Source organism: Sarcophilus harrisii, chromosome 1 (assembly GCF_902635505.1).
Source record: "Sarcophilus harrisii chromosome 1, mSarHar1.11, whole genome shotgun sequence".
NCBI lineage: Eukaryota > Metazoa > Chordata > Mammalia > Dasyuromorphia > Dasyuridae > Sarcophilus > Sarcophilus harrisii.
Genome location: NC_045426.1, coordinates 81,209,848 through 81,229,173, shown reverse-complemented (window position 1 = coordinate 81,229,173; position 19,326 = coordinate 81,209,848). Strand labels below are relative to the sequence as shown.

Genomic DNA, 19,326 nt, shown 5'->3' with positions numbered 1-19,326 from the left:
ACCCGACTGAGCCTCTTGGGACCTGAGAGGGGGTGGGATGGAACGCAAGTCCACACTCCATCTGCCCAGAAGGACAAGGGTCACAAGGCCATCTGCTGGACAGGAAGGGGGGGGGGTGGAATAAGGAAGGGGTCTGGTCAAGGTAACGACGTCTGAGCTGCCGAGACAAGGACAAGCAACGAGAGGATCTGGTCTCTTTATTTGACTGTTCCTCTCCCAAGCCCCATGATTCAAGGGCAGGAAAAGGCAGGCTCTGCGGGCATCAGGAACCGGTGTCGGACAGAAGGAGGAAGGAGAGCCCGTCACCAAGTGTTAACGCTAACCCCCAGAGGCCAGACAGCAGCACCCACCGCAGCACACCTGAACTCCAGACCCTGCCCGGAAACCTGAGGGCCCAGGCCTTCCCCCCAACCCAGGGAGCCCCTTTGCCCCTGGAGACCTCCACCGGCAAGGCCGGGGATACCCACGGAGGTGTGGCTCCCTGAGCACCTGTGTTCCGGATGTATGGCTCCTGCAGCAGATAGATGGGTGTGCGTCTGTAATCCCACATGTGCAGGTGTGAGCACAGACAGATGAAGGGGGAGGGGGTGTGGAGAAGCCTGCAGAAAAGGACCCAGGAAGGGCTGGAGGTGGGGGGGAGCAGAGGAAGCACAAGGAGAGAGACATTTCTAATAAATTACCCTCCACGTGGGTGAGATTCCTGGTCATTATTTCTCCTGATTCTTCTCATGCACCTGAAGTTCTGGAAAGAGAGACAGACAGACAGACAGACAGACAGAGACCTGGCCCGAGAGAGCCAGCTCCCTTTGAGCAGACAGGCAGGTGGAGAGCTGGACAGAGGCTGTCAGACAGGCCGGCTGGAAAGAGAGGGAAGAAGGTGGGTAAAAGGGGCAGGAATGTGGCTATCAGTCCCCTTCCCTCCCCCAGTCAGGAAGGGGTGGGTCCAGGGTAGGCCTGGACCAGCTCAGGCCCTCAGGACAGCCCATTCAGGAAATCCAGCAGCCCAGAGTGCCATTCATCGGGCCTGTCCAGGTAGCAGGGATGTCCCGCGCCTTTCATCACCATCACCTGGTGGTTAGGCAACTGCTTCAGGTGCTGGAGGCTTGACTCCCCCATGGGATCCTGGTCTCCATACACGATCAGGGTGGGAGTCTGCGAGGGAGTAGATGGGTGCAGGAGGCTATCAGAGACCTGTTCACGTCAGCTGCCCCTAATCCCTGCCCCCAACATCATCTACCAGGAGGGCCTGCTCTCTCTTCTCAGCTGGATGATAACAGTGATGGCAGGGGCAAGGTCTGGGGGCTTCCCCAAGGGAGAGGTCCCACCTCAAAGGAATGATCTAGAGCAGACCCAGAGCAGCAGGCAGCCTCTAACTTGGGTCAGCCCTTCCCCTTTGGTGCAGGAGGGACAGCCTTTTAAAAATGTCCAAATTTACTCCCAATATTTATTTATTAAATGCCTATAGCATCTAGAGCACCGGGCTCATACTCTACTAGCCCTGGAGAATAAATGGGGCAAGGGGAGGGAAAGGCTTTAAGGTAACTATCTAGATAAGTTATGACTTCCCCCCCCCCTTCCTTTTTTTCTCTTTTTTGTTCTTTTCCTTTCCTTCTCTTTCTTTCTCCCAGTGGTAAAGGAGGAGAGTAAATAAAAGCTTGTGAATTGAAAAATGATTTTTTAAAGGGGTTTCACTAAGATGGAGTCACTTTGCTCACTGAGCTTTCCTGTCTAGTAGAGGAACATTCTCAGCAGCCTCAGTCCCTGCCTCGTGGGGGCTGCCCGTGCCCTGGCTTAGGTCTTGTCTGCTTCTCTAGACTCACATACCTTCACACGGCCATAGTCAGCTGGGCTGACTTTATCTGTGCAGATGGGGGCAACAGGCACATAGCCACAGAGCTGGGAGCCGGGGGCCGTGAGGAAGGGCAGCGAATACATCCCACTGAGGGATGGGCTGACCAAGACCGTGGAGCCCAGCTCCAGAGCCTCCAACACACTCTGCAGAAAGCTGCTAGGGGCCAGCTCCCCGATGGCGGTGGGGGCAGATGCTTCCTTGGAATGTCCTAGACCTGGAGGAAGGAAGGGAAGGAAAAGCAAGACAGTGGGTACGTGAACAGAGGAGAACAAATACTTCACCTACTCCAAGAACTCTTCCCAAATCATCACTCCCAACTTACTCTGATCAACTGATGCTTTGTATTAGATAGGATTGAAAGCCAAGAGAATAAAGAGATCAGTGCTGGATATGGCAGTGAACTCAGAGTCATAAAGAACTGAGCTCAAATCCAACCTCTAAGGAGATGTTTTTGTTTTTGGACAAATCACAATCTCCTTCTGCCTCAGTTTGCTCATCTGTAAAATGGTGATCCTCATTTGTAAAACAGGGATAATAATAGCACCTGTCTCCCTGGGTTGATAAATTGAGTTACTGTTTGTAAAACTCCTCACAAACCTTAAAGTATGAAAATACTCACTAGTCACTCTTATTAGTCCAACCCCCTTCCCTTTACAGAGTGAAGTGTAGAAGTGTGTTGAACAAATATTTCTACTATATTTAATATATATTGGACCACTTGCCATCTAAGAGAGGGGGTGGGAGAAGGGGGGAAACTGGAACACAAGGGCTAATGTTGCAGAATTATCTATGTATGTTTTGAAAAATAAAAAACTTTAATTAAAAAAAAAGAAATGTGTTGGAGACAGCTAAGTTCAAATCCTGTTTCCAAAACTCACTGGCTGTAAGTGGGTATGTATGTTTTGAAAAATAAAAAACTTTAATTAAAAAAAAAGAAATGTGTTGGAGACAGCTAAGTTCAAATACTGTTTCCAAAACTCACTGGCTGTAAGTGGGCAAAGATTTGGCCTCCCTAGGCCTCGTTGGTCCCTTTTATAAAATAGGAGATAATATCAATGGTGTTTGTCTTACTAGCTTTTTGTAAAAATTAAATAAAATTATTCAGTGCTTACCATGGACCTGGAGAGGGACCATGCATTTATTAAGCACCTTCTATATTGTGTGAATTTGACTTAAAGTGTCAAGAGTTCACATTTGATGCTGGAGGCAATAGGCAGTCCCTGGAACTCACTGGGCAGGGGAGGGGTGGTCTGCATTAGAGTGGGGAGAGAGAGTTGGAAGGGACAAGAGACCAGAAGGCCCAGGAACGAGGCAAGATCGTGGTTATATGAGCGAGGGCAGGGGAGAGGTGTTGGGAAGGTAGAAGCGACAAGCTCCAGCCATGAGGCAGGACTGTGGTTGAGCAGGAATGAGAAGCTGAGGCGGCTGCTGAGGTTAGAGCCGGTGACTGGGGGACAGCAGGGGAAGCCTGGAGGGGTGTGGGGTCCCGGGTAAAAAGCGCGAGCCGGCGCTAGAAGCCAGCCCTTATTCTGTTCTTGATTTGGTGAGTGAGCTGTGTGTGGGACTCCCGGGTGAAGATGCATGGTGGTAGTCTAGCAGAGAATAAATAGATCCGGAAATAATTAGCACAGAGAGGACTGCTTGGGTGTCTGCATATGCAAATAACCATTAGGTTTTTTATTGCAAGCAAACACTGCCTTCTTACCTGGGGGTGATGGTGGAAAGGGGTGTCCCTGAGGGTCACACTGGGTTCCCATCCCCCCCCCCCCGTTCTCCCCTGTGTCGCCCGCTTAGGACTCTACCCAAAGGCAGGGCAGGGCTTAGGCCAGGGGACAGGGGGGCGATCCGGGGCTCCCCATCTCTGGGGTCAGCCTGAGGGGCGCCCCCCGCAGACACGCTGCTTGTTTGTGTGACTGTGGAAAGGGCCCTGGGCTAGAACTCGGAGAACCTGCCTTTGCAACCTGGCTAAGGGCTTCGCCTCTCGGCCTGGTCAGATAAAGGAACTGCACTAAATTACTCCTGAGGTCCTGCCCAACTCTGACCTTCTGTAAAAAATGGTCCCCTCCTTTTGGAGGCTGTAGAGGGACACAGCAGCTGTACACACTGCGTAGAAGCATAAGGCAGCCCATCTTCCCAGCCCTCCCACTCTGCTTTAGGAGGCTTTGAAGCCCTGCCCCGAACAGCTCCAACGTCCATAACCACTACCTTGTCTCCTATTCTCCCCCTTCATCCGCAGGCTGTGACGCCATCCCTTCGGACACAATTTGAATCCAGCTCCCCGGGCCCCAGCTCCCCGGGCCCCAGCTCCCACACCCTTTCCCAGGAAGGCCGGCGCCCGGGACCCGAGCCCGCGGGCCGCACCTGGCAGGTCGATGCCCACGGCCCGGTAGCCCGCCTGGGCCACTCGCTCCAGCGTGCCCAGCTTGAGCCACGTCTCGGAGGAGAAGCGGATGCCGTGGAGCAGGAGCACAGCGGGGCGCGGAGCCTGCCCGCCGGCGGGCCGGGCCTCGCGGAAGAAGAGCTTCTGCCCCTGCACGGAGATGGTGCCTTCACTCAGCCGGACGTCGGCCATGGCTCACCGCCCGCCGGGGCCTGCGGGGACAGAGGCGTGTGAGGGCCCGGGAGACTGCGTGACGGCGCCGGGAGGGCTCGGCCGGCGGCCCGAGGACGGCCCCAGAGTGGGGGGCGCTGGGATGCACGCGCGAAGGAGAAGACAAAGGGCACCAGCGTTCATAAGCGCTTGTAATGCGGGCGCTGGGCAAAGCTTCTCCCAGCTGGCACCTCATCTGAAGGGGGGGAGGGGCTGCTATTCTTTTCCAGTTGAGGAACCTGAGCTGGGAGTGACTGGCCCAAGGGCGCCCAGCTATGAGGCCACGCGGCCGTCCTCCAGACCGGCCCCCCCAAGGCCCTCAGCTCTCCGTAGCAGGCTAAGGCCCGGGCCTCCCACCTCCTAGGTGGGGGCCGGCGCTGCCTGTGGCCCCGGCGCCTCGCAGGGGGGAGCCCGCTCACGGCGCGGAAAGCCCCTCCCCGTGCAGGCGGCCGGGCCCGGCGGGCCGAGGCTGCGAACGCGGGCTGGAGGGCCCGCAGTCCTGCTCTGGGGCACAGCCTGGCCGCCGCCGCTGCTGCTTGTCCCAGGCTGGGCTGGCAGGTGGCCAGCGACAGCGCAGACAGCTCCCCTCTCCCAGGAAGCCCGTCCCGGCCCAGCCTGGGGCCCGCCTCGGGGAGGGCGAGCCAAGGAGGCGGTGGGGGAGGGGGGAGCTGGGGGGGCCCAGAGGGTGGGGGCAGGGTGTGACGGGGGTGAGGCCACAAAATGGAGGGGCTCGGTAGGGGCGGAGCCAGGGTACGGGAAAGTGGGGAGACCAGGTTCCAGCACCCGATATTGGGACGGAGGGGAAAGGACCGGGGGTAGCCAGGGGGAGACAGCACCGGGCTGGGGGAGCGAGTGTTGGAGAGCGGGGAAAGAGCGGGGGGGGGGCGCATCGGACGGGGGGCCGGGTACCGGAGGAAAGGGCGAAGGGCGCGGATGTGGCGGGCTGAGACAGAGACCCGGGGGGCTGGGGCTGAGACAGACCCGGGGCGCTGGGGGAGAAAGGCCGAGCGGCACAGAGTCAGGCCTGGCGGACGGATCGGGGCAGGAGCCGGGGCGATACCTGGTGGGTTCGGAGGGCTCGGTGCGGGCGGGAATGGGCCAGGGCCAGGGTGATAGTACGGGAGGGCGGCGCAGGGGCTGAACCGGGCGGGGAAGGGAAGGGCAAAGGGCAGGGGCAGGGGCCCGCCCAGGGGCAGGGGCCCGCCCAGGGAATGGCTCCGGGCCGGGCCCCGCGCGGGAGCCCCCTGGTGGCTGCACCCCGAGCTGGCAGGGACGGCGGAGGCGGAGCCCGGGCCTGGCTCCTTCCCAGCCCGGCTCTGCCCAAAGGGGGCGGGGCCGACACTGCCCCCTCCCGGAGGCTGGCCTTAGGCTCGTGGGGCCGCCCTCCCCGCGCCGCCTCGAGCAGGCCCCGTCCGGGCCCCCGCCCCTTCGCCCCCCTTCCCCGGGCTCTGGGCCTCATCCTTCCGAGAGGCCGGGCCGGGGGCGCCCGAGGGAAGGAGCCAGGCCCGCAGCCCCGCAGCCCCGCAGCCCCGCCGGGCGGGGAAACTGCAGCCGCTTGCACAGCTCCGCGTCTGAGGGCCCGGTGACGCGCGCCGTGCGGCGCCCTCATTGGCTGCTCCCCGCCCCGCCCTCCAGGAGAAACCAGCGTCGGCCGCGGAGGCTGCCGGCTTCGGCTAGGCGCGCCGGGAGGGGCGGGGCGGGGCCCGGTGAGTGCCTGTCGGTGGGAAGGGGAGCCGGGGGCTGCGGGGGCTGCCGGGAAGGCCGGGCCCCTTGCAGCTCTCTGGCTTGGCCCTGGGTGCGTGAGACGTGCGTGCTTGCGCGTGCTTGCGCGTAGGCGTGCAAACGTGCGGGGGGAGGGGTGCATTTACAGGGCCTGCTGACCGTGTGTCCGGGGACTGTGGGGCCTCTCGCGAGCTTTAGAGTTTGTGCCCTGGGGCCTCACCCCTGGTGAGGGGTGAGGGGTGAGGGGCGTAGGCGAAGGCAGTGCGTCGGGGTGCAGCGAATGGGCGGGGGCGGCCTCGCGAGGGAGGCCGCGTGCTAAGCGGGAGGAGGCCAGGGTCCGGAGAAAGTCGGAGGGGCCTGAAAGGCCCGGCTGCCTCAGTTAAAATGGACGGACGGATAGAACGCCGCAGTCTGCGGGCGGCTAGCTCCCCCAGTGGCCAGGGCACTGGCCCTGCAGTCCAGGCTTCGCTACATTGGGCAAACATCTGTAAAATGAGCCTAGGGGCAGCTAGGGGGCGCAGTGGCTGGAGCCCCAGCCCTGAAGTCAGGAGGACCCGAGTTCAAATGTGCCTCAGACACTTAACACTCCCTGGCTGTGTGACCCCGGAAAAATCGCTTAACCCCAATTGCCTCAGCAAATAAATAGATAAATAAGCAAATAAACAAAATATACTAGTAGCATCCAGCTTCCAACGCGGTTGCCGCCGTAGTTGTAAAGCTCTTTATGCCGCATAAATGCTACCAGTTATTACTGAGCGCTGCACAGGCTGTCAGGAGATGCTCTGTTTTCCAGAGCCGAGGCCCAGCGAGCAGACCGTGCCCTGCGTTTGACATAACAACAATCCTTTGCGGTCGCTCTCTGGATAATCTCAGCCACAGCAAAACCTCGCGATTGTTTCTGGTCATGGAGCCAGCCTATGGATCCAACTTTTCCCATTATTTCTGTTATCCCTAATTGTCAGCGTTAGGGTTAGGAAGCCACCGGTCTAAAGTATGAAGACCTTCCCGAGCTAAAGTAGCCCCCCCCCCCCCACGAGGGGCGGGGCTCCGCACCTGTGTCTGCCTAGAAGCTGGTTCCCCCACTTCGAAATGAAGCTGGAGTTCTCTCCCGATTCCCCCGAGCAGGCTAGTTCTGGGCACCCACAGGCTGGGCTGGTGCTGTGATTATAGACGCCCCTCCCCACTTTTTAGAAGGAGGATGTGATTTTCACTAAGCTCTCAGTTTAGACGCCCGATCCAGCCGTTTTCAGCAGTATCCAACTCACCATGACCCCGTTGGGGTTTGTTTTTTCTTGGTAGAGGTGCTGGAGTGCTTTGCCATTTCCTTCTCCAGTTCACTTTTCAGTTTAAGTCACTTGCCCAGTGACTTAGTTAGTCTGAGTCCAAATTTGAATTCAGGTTTTCCTGACTCCAGGACTGCTCTCTCCCCAGCAGTGGGCATTGTTCCCCTGATTTTTCACATTCCCCTGCATTAGTTATTGCACTTTTTTCCATGTTGCTTCTACTTCTTCATATTCCTAGTTTCTTATTCCAAAATAATGTGCCGTTAAATTCACAAACCACAATTTGGTCATTTCCCAGCAAGTGAGCACCCATTGTGTTTCCAATTTTTTTATTATAATAATGATAATAATAAATAACAAAATAAGTAACAACATCGAGCTTACTGGCTTATTTATTTATTTATTTAGTATTTTCCCCAATTACATTTATTTATTTATTTTTTTGTTTTTTGCTGAAGTAGTTGGGGTTAAGTGACTTGCCCAGGGTCATACAGCTACCAAGTGTTGAGTGCTGAGATCAGATTTGAACTCCTCCTGACTTCAGGGCTGGTGCTCTATCCACTGTACCACCTAGCTGTCCTCCCTCCCTCCCTCCCATTACATTTAAAACAATTTTTTATTTTTGAAACTTCTGAGTTCTAGTTTCTTTCCCTTCTCCAACTCCCAGCCCCCATTAAGAAACCATATGTGAAGTTATATAAAACATTTTCATAAAAATCATGTTGTGAAAGAAAACATAGATCGTCTACTCTAATAAAAAAAATCCTCAAGAAAAATAAAGTTAAAAGAGAGAGAGAGTATACTTCAATCTGTATTCAGACACAATCAGTTCCTTCTCTGGATATAGATGGGATTTTTCATCCTAGGTCCAGTCATGGATCATGATGTTGCTGAGAATAGCAGTCATTTACAGCTTGTCATCCCAGAACATTGCTTTTACTTTGCACACGGTACATTTCACTTTGCTTGAGTTCATGGAGGACTTTCCAGGTTTTTTTGTTTTTTGTTTTTTTTTTCTGAAAGCATCCTGATAGAGCTTACTAGGTACCAAGAATTGTGCTTAAGAACTTTATATTTATTATTATAATGAGCCTTATAACAACCCTGGGAGATGGATGCTATTATTATTATCCCCATTTTATAGATGAGGAAGCTGAGAAAAACAGCGGTGAAGTGGCTTGTCCAAGGTCACAGTGAATATCTGAGGGGCAATTTGAACTCAGTTATCCCCATCTCAGGCCCGGTGCACCATCCACTGCCCCATCTAACTGCTGGCTGGAGGAAAGAGTAATGCCGATGATTTTGCACAGGACCTCACTTAGATCCAATTCACATATAAGTCCAGATATACCCTTGTGATGTCATCTGTCCTCTTCAAGAACAACCACAAAAAGTGCTGCTATGAATATCTCGGTATTATATATGGAACCTTTCTGGTTTTTTACCTCCTTAGGGTAAAGGGAATGAACTTTTCCCATATAACTCCAGTTTGTTTTCCACAATGTATGAACCAATTTACCAGTTGTCCCACCAATGTTGTATTAGTGTGCCTGTCTTCCCATAGTCTCCCATAGATGGAGACATCTTTTTTTTGGCACTTTGATGGGTGCGAGGTAAAATTTGCATTTCTCTTATTAAAAATTATTTGGGGATTTTTCCATACTGTAGTTTATAGTTTTCCCTCCCAAACTGCAAACTGTTCATTCATAGTCTTTGAATGTTTACATGTCAGAGAATGGCTTTATTTGAGTGTACTTTTATTTTTCACCAGAGCAATTTAATGCAAAGATTTTTCTCCTGCCCAACTATTTCTCTTATTCTAGTTGCATTGATTTTACTTTAAAATGTTATGTAGCTGAAAGTGTCTATTTTATCTTTTATGACCCCTGGTCCCTTGTTTGGTTAAGAATTCCAATCCTAAATCCCTTTCCCCAGGGCACACTTGTGAAAGGCATCGACTTTTCTCTACTGATTTTTCCTTATGATGTGACCAGTACATTTAGGCCGTGTAGCATTTTGAACTTACTATGTTATACTGAGGTAGGTGTCAGATGGCCTTCCAGTTTGCCCAGCAGTTCTGGATGAGTAGAAGCTATAAACAGGTTAGAGTGAAGAAATCTCTGTATTGGTGGAGAAAGTTTTCCTAAAGTATAGTTCTGAGGAGGCCATCAGCCTGCTCAGCAAACATCTGTGGCTTCCTGTTACCTTCAGGATCACGTATAAAGCTCTCTGCATTTCCAAGTCTTCTTATCCTTGATTTTCCTCTACATTCGCAACAATCAAGGTACACTGTCCTATGGGCTCTGGCATCTCTAGTTTCTTTGACTTTACCCAGTTGGTCCTCCAATGTCTGCAGTGCTCCCTGTCCCTTCCCCCACTCCCTTCTTCTCCCTTCCTCCCCTTCTCCCTCCTTCCCTACTTCTCGGTCTCCCTGCCCCAGCTTCCTTCAATCTCACCCTCTGCTGGAGGCCTTTCCCCTCTCTCCACCCTCTCCTTCCCACCAATGATATCCCTTCTCCCTAATCCATATTAATCTTGTGTGTACCTGGTTATCTCACATGTAGTCTCCCCCCACTAGAACATGGGCTCCTGAGAGGCTTAGGACTGTTTTTGCCTTTTTCTGGCTATACTCAGCCCTTAGTAATTGGCAGGGAGTAAATAAGTAAGGTGATCCAGGGACGTACTGATTATTAGGGCAGTTAGGGAATGCAATGAATAGAATTCTGGGCCTGGAGTCAGGAAGATATGAATGAGTCCAAATCTAGCCCCACACACTCCTTATTTGGGGCACTCTGGACAAATCAGGAAAACTCATCTTCCTTAGTTCAAATCTGGCCTCAAATACTTACTAGTTGTGTGATTCTGGATAACTTAATCCTATTTGTCTCAGTTTCCTCATCTATAAAATAAGCTGGAAGAGAAAATGGCAAACAGCTCCACTCTCTCTGCCAAGAAAACTCCAAATGCCGTCACAAAGAGTCAGCTGTGACTGAAGTGATGGAACAATAAAATGAACATGATAATAGCACCTACCCGACAGAGTTGTTGGGAGGTAATAATAATGAGATAATGAAAATAATGAGATAATAATTGTAAAGGGCTTGGCACAAAGCCTGGCACATTGTAAGCATAATATGTGTTAACTATTGTTATTATTACTGTGTACATGTAAAGGAAGGACAGTTCTGTGCTGTAGTGCATAGAGCCAGGGTCCGGAGTTCAAATCCAAACCCAAGAAACTTACTAATTGTATATCCCTGGGCTACTTCACCCTGTTTGCCTCAGTTTCCTAATCTGTAAAATGATCTGGAGAAGGAAATGGCAAACCACTCCAGTATCCTTGCCAAGAAAACCCCAGATGGGACCACAAAGAATCGGACCAACTGAAATGACAATTCAGACCCAAATGAAACAACAAAATGTGTAAAGGGCAGTGTGTTATAGGTGACAGAAACTGTGTTCTATGTCAGAAATGTTGGATAACAAAACTGCCAAGCTACTCACCAGTATCCCCAAAGCCTGGGAACCACTCTCAAGAGTGTAGGAGGGTTTTCCCAGAAAGGACAGGCAGAGCCAAATTCAGGTTGTGGTAAATACAAGGTTTTAACTAGATTAAGAGTCTTTGGGATTAGTAGGCTGGGGGTGGATAAGGGAGGGGGGGGGGGAACGCGTTGGGAAGGAAGGAGTTAGGGAAGGTTAGAATCTTTCCACATTCTATGCCAGAGGAAATATCTGTTATCCAGGAACATCTGGACCAATTAATCCAGTTGCCTCCAGGGAAGTTAAGTGACTTTTCCAATTTCATACAGCTAGCGAGTAACAGCTGGAATTCAGTCCCAGATTTTTGGACTAAAAATCCAGTGTTCTTTCTTCATAGCTGGGTGATAGAGTGGAGAGACTGCTGAACTTGGAATCATGAAGAACGGAGTTCAACTTCTGCCTCAAATGATTACTTCTCTCAACCTCAGAATATAAAATGGAGACGATAATAGTGTCTACCTCACAGTGTAGCTGTGAGGAGCAAATGAAATATGTGTAAAGCATTTTGCAAATCTTAAAGCACCATTATTATTATTATCCCAATTTTATAAATATATAAGAGCCTTAGAGTATAGGACTGGAAGGAACTATAGATTAATTCAGCTATTTTAATTTACAAAAAAGAAAACTGAGTCCCAGAAGGAGAGGAAGGAGCTTACCAAGACCACACAAGTGGCAAGTGGTATATAGCCAAGATTTTTGTCCTAAGTCCTCCTAAAATAGCATTTTATTTCTTTCCAATTGTATGTAAAGACAATTTTTAACATTCACTTTTACAAGATTTTGATTTTCAGTTTTTGATATGAGCCAATGACTTTGGAGAGGGCACTTTTAATGGAATGATGACATCAAAAGGCATTGCCGAGTTTAAAAAAGAAGCAAAGCATTTAGTGTAGATGGCTTTCTCAAGGAATTTAACCACAAAGAGGAAAAGAGATAAAGAATGATAGCTAGCAGAGGTGGCAAGATCAAGAGTGAGTTTATTAAGGTTTGGGAAGACACAGATGAGTTTATAGGTAGCAAGAAGGAGACAACACATAGGAAAAGATTGAAGTTAATCTAGAGAGTGGGGGTGATGGAAGAGAGAAGAAGAAAGGATACATACAGAAGGATTGACTTTGGCAAGGAGAAAGGCAACTTCTTTATCAGATAGCTGAGTAAAGGAGGAAATAATGAAGCAAAATGTCTTAATGATGTGAGAAAAAGTGGAGCGGGAAAGAGATTCCCAGCAAATGTTTTTATTTTATTTTTTTCAGGGAAGTGCGAGTCCAGATTGTCAACCTAGAGGATTAGGGGAGGGGGATGACATACAGTGCTTGAAGAGAGACAGGAAAGTATGGAAAAGACTATGTGGAGAGTGAGAACACCCTGAGGATATATAGGTAGCTATGTGGATTCTGCAATAAATTTGAATGGAGTGAAATTCTGAGGACAAGAGATTATCTAGTGAAGGGGGTAGAGGGAGATTCTGGCTTTAGGAACATTTCAACTTCCCTACGTTCATGATTGGTGGATATGAGAGAAAGTGTAGTCAGTACTGGAAAGTGTGTTAAGGAAAGTGGGTTTCATCAGGAGGAAGACAGGTCTCAATGAGAGTCAGAAGATGGAAGAAGGGTCAAAGAAAGGAAGAGGTTTGAAATGAAAGGAAATATATTCATTCTGAAGCAGGCATCCCAGAAGACACTGGATGGGGTGGGCAGAGCTGAATTGAGCACCATGAAGCAGGGTAGAAGAAGATAATAGCAGGGATGCAGCAAGTTAGGGGTAAGAAACAAGGCAAGGAACAGGGAGGTCAGAATCCCTGGAATGGATAATATGGCCTAGACTGAACCACACTAACCAAGAGTCTGTCAGAGTCTGTTCTGGGTTTGGAATACAGACAGAGAAGTCAGGTTCGAGCCGGAGAATTCTCTAGCTTAAGGCTGGTTTTGTGGTGGGGTTTTTTGTTTGTTTGTTTTGTTTTTTTAACCAATTTTCCCTTTTACCAAATAGTCCTTTGCTGAAGGGTGGCAGGGATTTCTCTCTCTTCCATCCTGATTTCCAGAGGGGACAACACAGGGCAGGGTACCTCCACAGTTCTGTGGACTGGCAGTCAACTGGACTGACACCATTCCCAGGGTTTGGGCAGAGACCAGGCCTGGTGCTGTAAGCTGGGTCTTCCCCACAACTTGGGATGAAAAGGACTTTCTGTGATTTGGACCAGTGAGCTCAAGGGACACTCGGTGTAGTGATATGAAGTCCATTTGGTGGGGGGCACATTTTGGGTTCAATGGCCATAGTATCTGCAGTTCAGGGACTGGGGCAGGGACACGGTCTGTGTGTCTAAGAGGGATGAGAATCCTGTGGAGATGTACGTAAGAGACATCCATCTGTGCCTGCAGAGAATAGTCTGTGGGTAAAACCACGTGTTAGGGACCCTTGTGTGCCTGAGAAGGGACGTAGAATCAGGGGGCCGAGCACCTGGGATAGAAAAGTTCTTCCCAGGATTTTCAGCAAGTGGTCTCGCAGCCATCACTGGCTCTGAGCAGCTACAGATTACCCTGTCGGCAAGTAGAGTCGGGGGATCTGTTCATTAGAATGCTCAGTGTGTGTATGTGTGTGTGTGTGTGGGGGATGCGAGTACCTTTAGGTGCATTCTTGAGAACCCAGAAGCCTTTACCTGCAGGGGCTGAGAGGCCCGGCTCTACTTGAACCCATTCACACTCCAAGCCTGGGAGAATGAGGGAGCAGCCCAGAGCCTGAGCTGGGAGTTCCTGGCCCCAGTGCTAGCTGGGCCACCCTAAAACTAACCTCGGTCTGACTACCCTTGGGGGATGGGCTAGAACCCTTTCTCCAGCCAGAGGTTCCAGTGGGGTCAGTTAGATGTAGATTCCGTTGAGAAGTGTATGCGGGAAGTCCTTCCCTGACTCTCAGCCGTCCTATTCCCTGCAGGGCATGCAGGGTGCCCCAAAACTGCCCAAGGGGGTCCTGCTGGCCCTGGGCCTGCTCCTGACTATCCTGCTCTACCTGGGACTGCCTAGTCTCCCCCAGCCCCTCATCTGGACCCGGGACAGAGACAATGTCACCATCCTGGCTGGTCTCACACACAGCAACTCCTCGCTTTTCTACAGGGAGGTGCAGCCCCTTCGCCGGCCACACAGGTGCGTGTCCTTTCTCCTCAGCCCAGCCACCCCAGCCTCCATCATGGTCCCGGCCTCCCGGGGCCATGCGCCCTCCCTGCTTTGGCTGGTGACCTCCAAACCCTAAGCTGGCACCTTCACAGCCGGGGCCAAATCCTAGCTTTGCCTTGAACTCCCTGGATGACCTTGAAAGAAAAGCCCCGGCTTTAGAGTCAAGAGACCTGGGTCCGAATGCCAGCTCTTCACCTTAGGGCCTGGGTGACCCTGGCCAAATGCTGTGCCCTCTCTGAGTGGAGATTTTCTCATCTGAAAAGTGGTCCTCCCCAGCTCTGGCTCCTGAGACCCGAGGAAGTCCATTACTTCTCTCAGCTTCAGTCTTCCCTTTTGTGAAATGGGGATCGGAGTTCTGGCACTGCCCTTCTCATGGCAACAGATGAGAAAATGTGGAGGATGGAGTGCTTTTGTGAAGTGCTCCCTGTCCCTGTGTCCCAGGCTGTCTTTCCTGGGCTCATCTCCTCATACCATCCCCCTTCCCCCAATAGGACAGACTCCAGCCTTGATACCCTATCTATCAGAGAGAGGGAGAGGAGGAGGGGCATTGGAGCTCCTAGGGAGAGGTGGGGAGGGGAGGGGAGAGGGCCTCCAGACTAAGTGAAAATCCTCAGAAGGTCAGTGTGGGGGAGCAGGGCTTGCTCACCCACCTGGATTCTTCTCTTTCTCTGCCTCTCCTCAGGGTGGGGGGCACCTGGCTGAGTTGGTCTGAGGCTGGGGAGCCCAGGGTGAGAAAGGGGGCGTCATGCACCTTGACTTTCCACAGGATCGAGGTGGTGTTACTACATGGGAAGGCCTTCACTTCACACATCTGGCAGCAGCTGGGGACACTGGAGATATTGTCCCGAAGGGGCTACCGGGCCATTGCTCTAGATCTCCCTGGTGAGAGACAGGATCCCAGGGAGGGATCTGCAAGGGCTAAGAGAAGGGTTGGAAATGAGGGGGAAATTTGGAAGGGCTTTGAGAAGCCTCCAATCCATGTTCTCTGTGTCTCTCTCCCTCCCCTCCCCGCCCACATTCTATCTCCCAGGCTTTGGGAACTCGTTCCCCTTACCTGCAGCCCGCACAGAGGCTGGACGGGCAGATCTCCTGCATCAAGTCCTGCAGGACCTGAAGGTAAAAAACCTGGTGCTGGTCAGTCCCTCCTTGAGCGGCCTTTACTCTCTGCCCTTCCTGATGCGAACTCACCAACAGCTGTGTGGATTTGTCCCCATTGCTCCCACCTTCACTGAGAATTACACATACAAGCAGTTCTCAGCCATCAAGGTATGTCTGATGAGTGGGTGCATGAACTGGGGGGGGGCATAATGAGTTAATGGGAGCCCCTGCTCAGAGGGGGAGGTACAGCTTCTAGAAGAGACCTCAGGGACCATCCAGTCCAACCCTTTTGTTTTTAAAGTGAGAAAACATGCCCAGGGAGGGTTAGTAAGTATCAAAGACTGGATTTGAACCCAGTCCTCGGATTCTGAAGCCTCATTATCCTGTAGCCTCCCTTTGAGACCCTGTCCTCAGGGGGTTTGGGTTGAGGAGACACTGGAGAAGAATGAAAGCGTTGAAGTTGGAGGATATAGGTTAAAGTTGTGGCCCCGCTGCTTCCTACCAAGCCACTGAACCTCTTTAGAGCTCATAGTTTCCATGCTGTGGTCTCCCTTCTTCTAAGAAGAGGGAGACATTGTCCCATCCTCAGGGAGCCCCCCAGAACAGGGGGGAAGCGGGCTGGAGAACCCCCACCAAGCACTAAGGGAGCATATATGCTGCTCTGTACAGAGCATCCTGTTCATGAATTGGTTGGTACATTATTCTGGGAGGGCTTCCCAGTGGAGGTAGGAGGGCAGGGACCTGCAGTCTGGAAGGTGGAAGGATAGGGCTCCAGTCTGGGGGACGGGGGAGAAGACGGCTTCCTGGCTGACCTGGGGGCCCCTACTCTAGGTCTCCCCTAGCTCAGGCTTTTTCCTCCCTCTCCACCATCCCCTTCTACAGACACCTACACTTATTGTATACGGAGCTCTAGACAAAGGCCTGGCCCAGGAGTCTCTGCACAAGCTGCAGTACCTCCCCAACCACTCAACGGTGAAGTTGCAGGACGCTGGCCACGCTTGTTACCTCCACCAGCCCCATGACTTCCATGATGCCCTGCTCACCTTCCTGGACAAGCTGTCATGAAGTCTGTGTCTCTGTGACCACTGGCCTTTCTCTGGGTGGAGCAGGATGGGCCCCGGATCCCAAGAAACTGGGGGAGGGTTCAGAGGATCTTTGCAAGACAATGCCCTCCTGCTCCCCGGTTCCACAGAGGGAGATGAGGCAGGTGCGGCTGGGATCGCATGGTTGCCCTCTTGGGGCCTTGCCAACCCCCACTCACTTGGACTTTAATAAATGAACTTTGTCTGCTTCCAGGGTATACATCCTGTTTGGAGGTGGGTAGGGCATGAGGTGAGTGGGAGGACCATGAAGGAAGGATGGACTCTGGGGCAGTTTTCTCCACTCCTGTACAGCATTTGAAGTTGTTTGGGGTTTTGAGGATGGGGGTGATGAACTAAGGCAGCACGACCCGGACTCGAGAACCAGGAGAACCGAGTCCTGGTCCCAGAGGCCTCTGCCCTTAACTGGCTGTGTCCTTTCCTGGCTGGTTTCTTGGTCTATAAAATGAGGAGGGGGGAATCACAGAATCTTGAAGTGGGTAGATGGGATGTTCTCTTCTTTTCTAGAATATGATCGTGCTCTCTGGGAGAGCAGGTTTCTTGGGGAGGTTTTCAGAGGCAGCCTTAGTTTCAGTTCAAAGTAATAATCACTTCAAATACAGCCAAGAGTTAAAATCCAGTCCTTTATTGTGTCCTTCAAAGTTTTGAGCTTCAACCCCTAGGCTCCCTCCGAATGTCTCCAGCCAGCACAAAGGTGGAATATGGAATGAATCTGTCTCTGCCTCCAAGAGTGGGCTTCTATGTCTGGCCCTGCGAGCTTCTTGCTTATATGCCGTTCACTGAGTACACACCAATCATTATATCACTGGGAAACCATTATTTGTTGTGGGATTAAATCAATGCTAAACTAGATTTAACCATTGTCTCCTCAATTCCACTTAGTAGCTTGTTTCAAGTTTTGGCCCATAACATCTCCTCGTAGGATCAGATCAATCATACTGAACCATGCTAAATTTGATAATTATTGTCGCTATCAACTCTAATGAGTTAACAGATTGTAAGGATTCTAACAGGTAGACAGCCCAGCAGCTGCCTAGAATAACTCAAACCCCCTTATCAACATAACTGAGAAGGCTTTATTTAGTCTATGCTTTGAGAAAAGGTCTTCTAAAGAAACCCCAGTTGCCTTAGAATAATAGCTGGCTGTGTGAGGTTGGCAAAGCACATTGTCTATTATTCTATTCTCACAATGATCTTGGGAGGTAAGAGTTATTATCTTCATTTCACACAGAAGGAAACTGAGACAGAGAGGTTTTAAGTGATTTGCCCAGTCACTCAGCTAGGAAACAGCTGCTGCAGGGTTTGAACTGCTCTTTCCTGTTACCCACCCCAACCCCTCTCTCCTAACTCGTCTCACTGCTTAGACTAACAAACTTAGGCAAACAACAGCTGAAGACAGGGCCCTGTTACCCCCACAGAGATGGTTGACTAGAGTAAAGCTTCTTAAACTTTTTCCACTCGTGATCCCTTTTCACCTGAGAAATTTTTTCTTGACCTTGGGAATCTAGATAGATGAAATAAGTTTACAAATCAAACATTTGCTGATAATCACAATTTTGCACCCCCACATTGTTAGCCCCTATGGGACTGCAAACCACAATTTTAAGAAGTTAGGCTCTAGGGCACCCAAAAGATAGTCTTGGGTCTATCCCAGATCAAACATGGAAGTTGCAGGGGACAGGACAGACTGTGAGATCTGATCTCTGAGACTGTGTTCCTTTGGCCCGTGGTTCTGACACTTTTTGCTGAGGTACTTGTGTTGGGGGAGTGGGGTAATTGATCTCACACTGCATGCTCAAAAGTCTGGGGAATCAAGAGAAGAATGAATTGGGGCAAAGGATCTCGGGACTTGGAGATGGAAAATCAGAGCAAGTAAATCATTTCAGGCCCATCCCAAACCCTAGACTGTGCTGAATGGGTAAGTATCTTCTCCACCCTCCTCCATAAGCACACAAATCTGCTGGGCTAAACAAACCTGGCCTCAACTGGAGGCACACACCCATACCCCTACACATAACCCGAGGGAGCCGACTCAGCATCTGGCACAGGGGAAGGGGAATTCAAGGGCCTCCCATGGTGAACTAACTGTTCAGAGAACAAAGGGCATGTGGTTGTACTTGAAGCATGTCGACATATACTCTTGCACACGTCCATGTACTCAGTACCACTAGGGTCCCAAAACCTGGCAGTGGCTGGTCTCAAGGGGCCTGATCCAAGAATTTCATTGTCCCCAGAGCCACTCAAGACCATGGACAGGTCATGTTGCCCAGGCAGGTTTCTCGAACATCTAGACACAGCGCTTCACAAAGAATAACGTTTATATGGTACCTTAAGTTTTGCAAATTATTTTACAAATATTGTCACATGATCCTCACAACCCTGGCTGGTGAGGGCTATTATATCCTGATTTTACAGATGAGGAAACTGAGGCATACAGGATAAAATGTATTGTCCAGGGTCATAGATGTAGAGTCAAAAGTCACACTTGGTGATGATGTGTGCATCGTAGAATTATATCTGCTGGGGACTTGGATGGTCTGGGTCTGTTGGGGACAGGGACAAGACAATAGTACAGTGTTGATAGCATTAACACAAGCATTAAGCACCTATGACATGCTTGGACCCTGGTATTCTCAGGGGACACAAAGATAAAATCAAAATAGCTCCTGCCCTCAAGGAGTTTACAGTCTGCTGGAGAAGGAGATAGAGCTGGAAATAACTTGTGCAGATAAATATAAGGCATATACAAAACACTACAAAATAAAAAGGGAGAGTGTTTAAAAATTTTGGGATCCAGAGGGGCCTAGGGTAGTTGGCGCTTAAGCTGCATCTTGGAAGGGAGTGAACTCTCACAGGAGGGGGAGGTGAGGGAGTGCATTTCATGGGGGAACTTCATGAGTAAAGGTACAGAGAGAAAAATGTCTCCTTGAGAACCTGAAAGGCCAGTTTGTGGTTCAGGGCAAGATTTAGC

General features: G+C 51.1%; 3 protein-coding genes across 4 annotated transcripts; 1 reads left to right on the top strand and 2 right to left on the bottom strand.

The window, feature by feature from the left end:
• Positions 1–180: 180 nt before the first annotated feature.
• On the bottom strand, positions 181–5,604 carry ABHD14B (abhydrolase domain containing 14B). 2 transcript variants are annotated; one of them, XM_031958425.1, is made up of 5 exons: positions 5,503–5,604; positions 4,214–4,444; positions 1,825–2,066; positions 1,069–1,152; positions 181–857 (listed from the first exon to the last, which is right to left on the bottom strand). In XM_031958425.1, exons 2-5 carry the CDS (start codon positions 4,422–4,424, stop codon positions 708–710), a joined length of 687 nt encoding a protein of 228 aa, XP_031814285.1. In that variant the 5' UTR covers positions 4,425–4,444; positions 5,503–5,604; the 3' UTR covers positions 181–707. The 2 variants fall into 2 exon arrangements, with proteins under 2 accessions (XP_031814285.1, XP_031814295.1); XM_031958435.1 differs by lacking the exon at positions 181–857 and having other exon boundaries at positions 968–1,152.
• LOC116422249 (protein enabled homolog) lies at positions 4,451–5,485 on the bottom strand. The gene has a single exon (XM_031958402.1). It carries the CDS (start codon positions 5,330–5,332, stop codon positions 4,583–4,585), a length of 750 nt encoding a protein of 249 aa, XP_031814262.1. The 5' UTR covers positions 5,333–5,485; the 3' UTR covers positions 4,451–4,582.
• A 222-nt stretch (positions 5,605–5,826) lies between the features above and the next one.
• On the top strand, positions 5,827–16,548 carry ABHD14A (abhydrolase domain containing 14A). Its single transcript, XM_031958414.1, has 5 exons — positions 5,827–6,148; positions 13,919–14,127; positions 14,924–15,039; positions 15,188–15,423; positions 16,138–16,548. The coding sequence occupies exons 2-5, from the start codon at positions 13,922–13,924 to the stop codon at positions 16,318–16,320; spliced, it is 741 nt and encodes a 246-aa protein (XP_031814274.1). The 5' UTR covers positions 5,827–6,148; positions 13,919–13,921; the 3' UTR covers positions 16,321–16,548.
• Positions 16,549–19,326: the final 2,778 nt, after the last annotated feature.

Excerpts from the sequence above, each read along its gene's own strand:
- LOC116422249 (XM_031958402.1), bottom strand. The coding sequence starts at position 5,332 with ATGCGCCCCCCCCCCGCTCTTTCCCCGCTCTCCAACACTCGCTCCCCC.
- ABHD14A (XM_031958414.1), top strand. The coding sequence starts at position 13,922 with ATGCAGGGTGCCCCAAAACTGCCCAAGGGGGTCCTGCTGGCCCTGGGC. Across the intron at positions 14,128-14,923 it reads CCCCTTCGCCGGCCACACAG|GATCGAGGTGGTGTTACTAC; the intron begins GTGCGTGTCCTT and ends GACTTTCCACAG. Across the intron at positions 15,040-15,187 it reads CATTGCTCTAGATCTCCCTG|GCTTTGGGAACTCGTTCCCC; the intron begins GTGAGAGACAGG and ends TCTATCTCCCAG.
- ABHD14B (XM_031958425.1), bottom strand. The coding sequence starts at position 4,424 with ATGGCCGACGTCCGGCTGAGTGAAGGCACCATCTCCGTGCAGGGGCAG. Across the intron at positions 2,067-4,213 it reads CGTGGGCATCGACCTGCCAG|GTCTAGGACATTCCAAGGAA; the intron begins GTGCGGCCCGCG and ends TCCTTCCTCCAG. Across the intron at positions 1,153-1,824 it reads CTGACTATGGCCGTGTGAAG|ACTCCCACCCTGATCGTGTA; the intron begins GTATGTGAGTCT and ends ACTCCCTCGCAG.